This window comes from Pagrus major, chromosome 6, assembly GCF_040436345.1.
Source record: "Pagrus major chromosome 6, Pma_NU_1.0".
Classification (NCBI taxonomy): Eukaryota; Metazoa; Chordata; class Actinopteri; order Spariformes; family Sparidae; genus Pagrus; species Pagrus major.
Genome location: NC_133220.1, coordinates 2,418,392 through 2,428,233, shown reverse-complemented (window position 1 = coordinate 2,428,233; position 9,842 = coordinate 2,418,392). Strand labels below are relative to the sequence as shown.

The 9,842-nt window shown below is 40.1% G+C and overlaps 1 protein-coding gene across 1 annotated transcript in view; it reads right to left on the bottom strand.

Annotated features, from left to right (window-relative positions):
* Positions 1-580: 580 nt before the first annotated feature.
* The window catches only part of LOC140998281 (dedicator of cytokinesis protein 3-like), a 192,382-nt gene continuing 183,120 nt past the window's right edge, over positions 581-9,842 (bottom strand). Inside the window, exons 49-55 of the mRNA XM_073468510.1 lie at positions 6,242-6,386; positions 5,894-5,975; positions 5,663-5,781; positions 5,351-5,438; positions 4,877-4,996; positions 2,980-3,065; positions 581-1,369 (exon numbers count right to left, since the gene is read on the bottom strand). Of these exons, the coding sequence (XP_073324611.1) occupies positions 680-1,369; positions 2,980-3,065; positions 4,877-4,996; positions 5,351-5,438; positions 5,663-5,781; positions 5,894-5,975; positions 6,242-6,386 (1,330 nt within the window). The 3' untranslated portion in view covers positions 581-679. The remainder of the gene's footprint in view (positions 1,370-2,979; positions 3,066-4,876; positions 4,997-5,350; positions 5,439-5,662; positions 5,782-5,893; positions 5,976-6,241; positions 6,387-9,842) is intronic.

Here is a 9,842-nt window from a genome sequence, read left to right as displayed (position 1 = left end):
ACATATTTCTTGTTGGAAAATATATTGTGTGTTTTTGTTTCAGCAGTTTGTTTGAAGTGGGACGATCTCAGTGTGTCATTCATTTGTTCTTCATTATTACAATTTCTTTCTTTTCGTCTTGTCAGTGAGATCTTTCTGTCCTCACGTTGCATCTAAATAATCTCCAATATCTGTAATTCCTCTGACAGTTCTGGGTTTATAAAAAATATGTTTAGATTCTTATTGTGTGTTTTGGTGTTTTTTGTTAAAGTGCTGCTTCAGAGAAAAATCAAAGTTAGAATTTGAATCTAGAATCTTTATCCTTCTGATGTTTGAGTTGTTATCAATGAACATAAAATCAATAAGTAACATTAGAAACTTCTGTGCAATTTAGAAATATGTATCTGTGAACATTATTATGATGGATTTAGTGGGAAAAAGCTGATTAAATAGTATTTTTTAAGCTTGATGTGCTCGTATAAGGAAGCAGTGACACGAGAAAGGTCGTTTGGTTAAAGGACGCTGAGAGCCGATCAATTCATCCTTCATCTTTAGTGATTAGTTTGGTTATTGGACCAGGACAGCTGCGGCCAATCTGAGCTTCAGGCTCTCGCTCTCGCTTCCTTCTCTTTCTCTCTTTTGAAAAGAGTTTATATCCTGTTAAATTCAACAAGTTTCGTCATCGTCATGAGTCGGCGTCTCACTCCTCACTGATGCCGTGCTCCCACGCCACTTTAGCTTGCTCATCCTTGGTTGCTGCGATTATGGGCTGGGAGATCTTGCGCGGCATGGGCCGCGGTGCCGGAGGAGGAGGAGCACACTGGGTGTTCAGGGGGTCTTCTTCAGGGATGCACCCCTCTCTGAGGTAGGGTTTGGGGGGCAGGGCGGGTGGAGGCTCGTGGAGGTGGTAGAGAGGCGGGTGGTGGGGGATGTAGTGTGGGTGGAAGTGGTGGTAGTAGTGGTGGTGTTGGGGGTGCGGCAGCCCGTCCTGCTGCTGCGGTTGTTGTGGAGCTCCAGTGGAGGCCGAACCCGGAGCCTGGGGCTGGATTTGGCCTCCTGCCTGCGCCGGGGCGACGCCTCCCGGGGCGGAGTGGCTGCGGCAGGGCGGGGGTTTGACTCCGTCCAGGACTTCGGGCTCGGAGATGCTGTACCTGACGGGCTGGTAAAGCGAGTCCAGGTCTTCCTGGTCGGTGGTCCAGGCCTGGCTGCTGGGGACGGAGTCCAGGGTGTCTGTGCGGCTGGCCGGGGGGTCGGAGGAGGAGGCGGGCCCGAAGTTGCTCTCACTGAGGGAGGAGACTCCGGAGCTGGCGCTGCCCGACAAGGTGGAGTTACTGCCATCCAGGATGGACTGTGGACTGGTGGGCGAGGCAGGTATAGGGTGCAGGGGAGACTAAAGAGAGAGGGGGAGGGCACAGAGAGGCAGATGAGTGCATTTCACACTGGCACAAACCAAAGTGGGCTAAACCCACCTTTATTCCCTGGCTTCTCTGGAGCCGAGTTTGTGGGGTTATCCCATGAAAATCAACTAAACATGAAGCTGAGAGGTGTCTGTGTGAAACGGGGATAAAGTACACAGAGTAGTGTCACAACTTCCTGAATGTTAATTAGCTGTGTGTTCAAACAGACGTTTAACTCAGGACTAGTAGGAGTTCAGTATGAATCGAGTCTCCGATCTGTGATTAGATGGAGTCTTGCATCTAATTTGACTTATTATTTCTAAAGTCTCGATGCAAACACAGAACATGAAGCTCCCACAGTAACAACATGAAGTCATTGAAAGCAGGTGTTCATACATGTCAGATAAATCAGAGATGAGAGCCGTGTCTCTGCGCTCACTGAAATCTCAACATCATGTTTAAAATTAACTAAAAAAGCTGCTGTAACAAATCAAATCATTTTATAGCGCCCTCTTTCTTAACAGTGTGAACAGTGGAAAGGAAAAAGGAAGCAAAGTGTGCAGTTAGAAAAATTACACGAGGAGTTAAAACTACAAAAACCTGAGAAAAGGACAGAAAACAGGACGAGATGGAAACCAGACGGACTTTTGGCAGATTTCCTTTGCCGGCACTTTCTCACCATGACTTTTAACTTGTTATTCAGCGCTGACAGCTCTGCCATGTTAGAATATTACGACTGGATTAGTCAAGATAACAGATTGTTGGTTTTATGTCTTGACAACTGTTGTTTACAACAATAGCTTGACTTTATCTTGGTGCCTTTTTGCAGGTTCAAATCATCTTCACCAAAAGACTCCAGAGATCATCAACAAACAGCAGCCTTTAGTGAGTCAACAATGAACAACAGAAGACAGAAGCACAGTTTCTCGAATCTGTCCAGAGTGAACCCTCTTCTAAAACAAATCGATAAAGGATCTCTAAGGATGCTAAAGGCTAACGCTAAGCTAGCTGTGTCGTCTTTGAAGTGTTGTTTTTCCTTTGGACCCGTGCGGTGAAGAGAAAGAAAAAACAGACCGGGAGAATTTAAAACTCTTTCCATCGATTTTTGAATAAGAATGAAAATCGTGACATTCAGCGTCTGAACTCAACGTTGACACTGAACTGTGTCGAGTTTCCAATGAAGAGTCCGGTTCTGGATGGCTGGTTGTGTAAAGTAAACTTCAGCGTCACATCTGTTCAGTTACCTGAAAGTTACAGTTTGTGAAAAAAAACAAACAAGTTTTTCTTGAACAAAATCAAAGTGTCATTCCAGTCATGGTGCTGAGGTGGTGCAGAGGCAAAGAAGAAAAACACGACGTGACGACATTTAGTGTCAACGATCCCAACAGAACCAACAGGACGGACACAAACAGACACAGATAGTGATGTGACTTTGTTTCTCAGGGAGTGCAAACAGACAGACAATCATCCAGACCAACAGCAGGAGTGAGGAGGAGGAGGAGGAAGAGGAGGAGGAGGAGGAGGAGGAGGAAGAGGAAGAGGAAGAGGAGGAGAAGGAGGAGGAAGAAGAGGAGGAGAAGGAGGAGGAAGAGGAGAAGGGTACCTTTCTTAAGGAGCGCGCAGGGAGAGCTGGAGGGAGGTCGCTGACCTGGTGGTGGAAAGCGTCAAAGTGCATCGACACGTGTTGGCCTACAGGGGGAGACACAGCAGGACTGACTGAGAGAGATGCACTCACACACACACACACACACACACACACACACCTCAGGCTAGAGAGGAAGAAGAGGAGGAGGAGAAGAAGAAGAAGAAGAAGGAAGCAGGAGGAGCAGAAGTGAGCTGGAGGAGGAGTGTGGGGGAGGAGGGAGGTGTTTGCAGGTGTTTGAGCTGCTAAACTAGATTCTTTATATCACTTTGTGTTCGTATCAACAAACAGAGAAGTTCAATCAAACCAAACACTCTGTTGGGATTTGTGATGTTGCTGTGTGTTGTGAGGAGCAGGGAGGTTTTCACCTGTCGGTGGACGTGTACCAGCTCACAGCCGCTGTCAATCACTGATCTACCGTCTGACATCACATCTGAACACAATTCACACACAGACTCACAACACAGCACCACAGGACAGCAGCTCACAGCCGGGACACAGAGACACAAAGTACAGGCGACGGGACGCTGGAGCTTCATTTGATTTTGAATTTTGTTGTTAAATCACCTCATTAAACTTGATATAATAAACTACAACCTACTGGAAACTACCTCAACATCTTTCTTGACTGAAATGTAACAAATGTTGATAAATGTTTGACCACAGCCGACACCTCAAAGTCTCTACGTTAAACAGAAGAAGACGCCATCAGCTGCAGGAAGAGAGGAGGACTTACAGGGACAGTTTGACACGCTGCTTTTTTTCTATGGCAAATTTTTTTTTTGGTTTTACACGTGAAAAATATTCTCCTGATTGTTTTTTTCTTTAATTTGGTGTCACATAGAAAAAAAATGTTTTCACTTGGTGTCATGCATGAAAACAAAAATGGTGTCACACATGAATTTCTTTAGTTGGTATTACGTCATTTTTCCACTTTGTCACACATGAAAGAAAAAAAATGGGACCAAATGAATTTTTTTTTTTATCTGTGACATCAAGTGAAAAAAAAAGTCACACAAAAATTTATTTTTTTTCATTTGGCGTAACATGAAAATGTTTTGTTTTTTTCACTTTGTCACACATGAAAAAAAAATGTATTTGGTGTCACATCAAATTTTTGAAAACAAACTGAATGTTTAACGCATCAGACTCCGTGTGTAGGTTTTCTCTGTGTGACGTTTATTTGATTAAAAAAACGCACATGAAAAAAATTGACTTGTTGTGCAACGACCTTCAGGAGGAGTTAAAACAAGAAGGCAACAAAACACACAAAGTCAAAAAGAATAAAAACAAATTTTATAAAAAAGTGACCAAATAAATTATTTTTTTTATTTGTGACACCAAGTGAAAAAAAAAAGTCGCACAAAAAAAGTTTTTTTTCATTCGGCGTCACACATAATTTTTTTTTAATTTGGTGTAACATGAAAATGTTTTGGTTTTTTCACTTTGTCACACATGAAAAAAATTGACTTGTTGTGCAACGACCTTCAGGAGGAGTTAAAACAAGAAGGCAACAAAACAAAACACAAAAAGTCAAAAAGAATAAAAACAAATAAAAGGAATAAAATTATATATTTTTTTAAAAATCACATAAATTCTCTAAAAGTTTTTAAAAAATGAGTTTAATCAGGTCCTACAAGTGGGAAAATTGAGATCAACTTATTTTGAGTGTTTTTATCCTGATCCACGGTAATATCTTACATCCTGAGTGGAGCTTAGGCCACACACACACAGACACAGACACACACACACACACACACACACACACACACACACACACACACACACACAGACAAAAACAGACACACACACACAGACAAAAACAGACACACACACAGAGTTAACAGTAGAGTCATACCATGAGGGAGGTTGCGTGGAGGAACAGGAGGTGCCATGACACTTCCAACGTGGGCTGAGAGGAAGGGGAGAGCTTCTCTGGTCCCACTGTCCAAACTCCAACTACTTGGAGTGGTGAGGACTGCAGGAGAGGACGAGGACGAGGAGGAGGAGGAGGAGGAGGAGGAGGAGGAGGAGGACGACGAGGAGGAGGAGGAGGAAAGAGGAGAGAAGAGAAGGAGGAGAAGGAGATGAGAGGATAGATGAGGAAAAGTGTGGAGAAGATAAATGAAAATTTAAATGATAATAAATAACTTTGCACACCTTGTCCTGTCAGTTTGTGTGTGAGTGTCCTGTACTGTAGGTGTGTGTGTGTGTGTGTGTGTGTGTGTCCTGTCCTGTACTGTAGGTGTGTGTGTGAGTGTGTCCTGTACTGTAGGTGTGTGTGTGTGTGTGTGTGTGTGTGTGTGTGTGTGTGTGTGTGTGAGCTCGTTACCTTTCTCAGCTACAGACAGGTTGGGGTCGCTGCAGGGTTTGCACGGACCAATCACCTGATGGAACAAGGCTCGCTGGAAGTTTGTTGGCTGAAGAGAAACACACACATCACAACATCTGACTTCATCCTTTTAATAAACGACCTGTGACCTCACTGTTTCTGAGAAATCTGACTTTATTCACTCTGCAGTCACCTCAGTGGTGTTTACAGACGTCTGACCGTCTCAAGATTCATTTTTCTCTCACTCATCAGTATAAAACGAGTCCTGAGGCTTCGGCTCTACACTCAGTAAGAAGCTTTGTGAAGTCGTACCTGTCCGTTCTCAGTGATGTTGGTGTACATGGCGCTGCTCGGCCTCTCTCTGTGCGGCGGCAGCAGCATCAGCATCTCTCTGTTGTGTCTGTATTTGTCTGGCAGAGAAGGCGAGCCGACTGCAGACACACAGGAGAGACAACTTTGTCAAACACTGACAGGTGTTTGCGTCTGAAACAAAAAGCTAAGGAGCTGACCTCCCGACAGAGTGACTGCGTCTGAGCTGCCTACCTCTGATGGTCGAGGGGGCGGAGTTTATCATCTGTGAGGGTGCTGAGTGGGTGGAGCTAAGGCTGGAGGAGGAGGGGCTTGCCTGCAGATGAGGATGTTGTCACAGTTAATTGAACCAATCACAATGTTTGTTTACAATAAATTGCAGGCAGAAATCTGTAGCACAAAGAACACAACACTGACAGAAAGCGATAACTATAACGACAGTTGTGATGTAGTTTCTATAAATTAGAAAGTTGACTGCTGTGTGTCTATATAGTCAAATCTCAGCAAGTCTTGTGCTGCATTTTTCAATAAAGTTAGATTTTATCTCTGTCATGGACCCCGGCAGTGCAGATGACCACTGACCTGCATGCGGTAGAAGTCCTCAGGATGCTCCACCACCATGCCATCAGCCAGGATCAGCAGGCTGCCAACGTTCCCTGTCTCACTGGAGTTATGAGAGGAGAGAGAGGAGGAGGAGTTTCGCACAGGAGTCAAAACAGCTATGGGACTGGGAGGAGGAACAAAAAAAACAGGAGAGGAGAAGAAGTAGAGGGATGGAGGGAGAAGAGAAGGAGGCCAGAAAGGAGGGAGAGGGTAGAAGCAAAGGGAGGAAGGAGAAAAAGGACGGAGCGAGGAGCCGTGCAGAGTACAACCAAACAACCAAAACATGCGTGAAGTGATTCGGCAGGAATAAAAGAAATGCAGAAAATCATGCAAGAAGCAAGACATGAGGGGAAAGAAAGACAGAGAAAGAGAAAGAGAGAGAAAAGGAGAATGGTATGATGTGTGCAGTCGACTGTAGAAGATACACAGATGTAGTGAAGAAATAAGTACTGATCATTAATGAGACACAGCAGATGAAATCAGTTTGATGACAGTGCTGCAGAAATGAGTCCTAACTGAGCCTGAACTTTGCAAAGAGGTAGAGCTGGATTATAAAACATAATGAAAACTATCTCAACACAATCTTCCTTGACTGAAATGTAACAAATATTGATAAATGCTTACAAGGACAGTTTTCACTTTAATTTGATGTCACGTGAATAAAAACATGAACATGTCACATGAAAAAACAACTGTTTTTTTTTTTTTATTTGGTGCCACATGATTTTCTTTTACTTGAAATTTCACAACATTTAAAAAACAACAACTTTGGTATCACAAGTGACTTTTTTTTTTTACTTGTCACATGAAAAAAATTTTTTTTACTTGATGTCACTCATGATTATTTTTTTCATTTGGTGTCACATTGATTTTTAAAAAAACTTTGCTGTCATGCTTGAAATGTTGTTTTTCACTTGAATGAATTTTTCTTTTTTTGCACTTGGTGTCACATGAAACAACGACTTTTCACTTGGTGTCACACGTTATGTTTTTTTAAAATTTGGTGTATGAAATTTTTTTGTTAAATTTGGTGTCAAATTAAATTATTGTATCACTTGGTGTCACATGAAATTTAAAAAAATTTGGTGTCACTCATGAAATTTTTCGTCACACAGAAAAAAGTTTCTCTCCTGAAAAAAGTTTCTCTCCCGAAAAAAGTTTCTCTCCCGAAAAAAAGTTTTCTCTCCTGAAACAAAGGTTTTACAGAAGAAATCCAAAATTCTCTCTTGAAAAAAAAGGTTTCTCTTCTGAAAAAAGGTTTTACTCGGTTTCACAGAAAAAAAAAGTTTCTCTCCTGAAAAAAAGTTTCTCTCTTGAAAAAAAGGTTTTAATCGGTTTCACAGAAGAAAAAAAGTTTCTCTCCCGAAAGAAGTTTCTCTCCCGAAAAAGTTTTCTCTCCTGAAACAAAGGTTTTACAGAAGAAATCCAAAATTCTCTCTTGGAAAAAAAAGGTTTCTCTTCTGAAAAAAGGTTTTACTCGGTTTCACAGAAAAAAAAAGATTCTCTCCTGAAAAAAAGTTTCTCTCTTGAAAAAAAGGTTTTAATCGGTTTCACAGAAGAAAAAAAGTTTCTCTCCCGAAAGAAGTTTCTCTCCTGAAAAAAAGTTTCTCTCCTGAAAAAAAAGTTTCTCTCTTGAAAAAAAAAGGCTTCTCTCCGGAAAAAAAGGTTTTAATTGGTTTCACAGAAGAAAAAAAGTTGCTCTCCTGAAAAAAAGGTTTTACTCGGTTTCAGAGAAGAAAAAAAAGTTTCTCCCCTGAAAAAAGTTTCTCCTATGAAAAAACTTTTTTCCTGAAAGTTTTTTTTTCTGAAAAAAACTTTCTTTTTTGTTTTGTTTTTCAGGCAAGAAACATTTTCTTCTTCTGTGTAACCAATAAAAGTTATGTTTTCCGACGTGATACTGAAAAAAGCTATTTTTCTTCTTTGAAACCAAGTAAAACTTTTTTTTTCAGGGGAGAAACGTTTTCTTCTTCTGTGAAAGCAATAGAAGTTATGTTTTTCCACGTGTAAAACAAAAAAAAAACAAAACCTTTTTTTCCCCAGGAATTATTCTTTTTTCCAGGAAAAAAAGAGTTTTTTCTTCTGTGAAACTAATAGAAGTTCTGGTTTCACACATGTGAAACCACCCCCCCAACCTTTTTTTCCCCAGGACACCCCAACAACAACAACAAAACCTTTTTCAGGATGGAAACTTTTTTACTTCTGTGAAACCAAAAAAGATTTTTTCCTCAGGAAACTTCGTTTTTCCCGAGGAAACAACTTTTTTTTCAGGATAGAAAATTTTTCTTCTTCTGTGAAACCAATAGAAGTTATGTTTTCCCACGTGTGAAACCAAAACAAACCTCTTTTTAACTTCTGTGAAACCAAAAAAATTTATTTTTCCAGGAAAAAAAGTTTTTTTTTCAGGATAGAAACTTCTTTACTTCCGTGAACCCCCCCCCCCAAAAAAAATTCTTTTCAGGAAACTCTGTTTTTCCCCAGGAAAAAACCTTTTTTTTTTTCAGGATATAAACTTTTTCTTCTTCTGTGAAACCAATAGAAGTTATGTTTTCCCACGTGTGAAACCAAAAAAAACCTTTTTCTTTACTTCTGTGAAACCAAAAAAAAGTTTTTCCAGGAAAAAAAAACTTTCTTTCCAGGAAAAAAAAACTTTTTTTCAGGTTAGAAATGTATTTTTCTTCTATGAAACTGAGTAAAACATTTTTTATTATTTAAATTATGTTTTCCTCATGTGAAACCAAAAAAGGAAAATAAACTTTTTTTTTCAGGAAAAACGTTTCATTTTTACAAAAATTTGGTTCAATGAAATAAAAAAAATGCGTAAAGCATGATATTTAAAAAAAAAAAAAAATGGTGGCACGCACCAAATTTGTAAAGGAAAAAACTGGTGTCACGCATGAAATTTTTCGTCACACAGAAAAAAGTGGTGTGGTGACCACATTTTTTTTACTCGATTTCACAGAAGAAAAAAAGTTTCTCTCCTGAAAAAAGTTTCTCTCCCGAAAAAAGTTTCTCTCCCGAAAAAGTTTTCTCTCCTGAAAACAAGGTTTTACAAAAGAAATACAAAATTCTCTCTTGAAAAAAAGGCTTCTCTTCTGAAAAAAGGTTTTACTTGGTTTCACAGAAGAAAAAAACGTTTCTCTCCTGAAAAAAAAGTTCCTCTCCCGAAAAAAAGTTTCTCTCCGGAAAAAAAGGTTTTACTCGGTTTCACAGAACAAAAAAAGTTTCTCTCCTGAAATAAAGTTTCTCTCCTGAAAAAAAAGTTTCTCTCCCGAAAGAAGCTTCTCTCCTGAAAAAAAGTTTCTCTCCTGAAAAAAAGTTTCTCTCCTGAAAACAAGGTTTTACTTGGTTTCACAGAAGAAGAAAAAGTTTCTCTCCTGGAAAAAAGTTTCTCTCTTAAAAAAAAAGAGGCTTCTCTCTGGAAAAAAGGTTTTACTCAGTTTCACAGAAGAAAAAAAGTTTCTCTCCTGAAAAAAAAGTTTCTCTCCTGAAAAAAGGTTTTACTCGGTTTCAGAGAAGAAAAAAAAGTTTCTCCTATGAAGAAACTTTTTTCCTGAAAGTTTTTTTTTCTGAAAAATTTTTT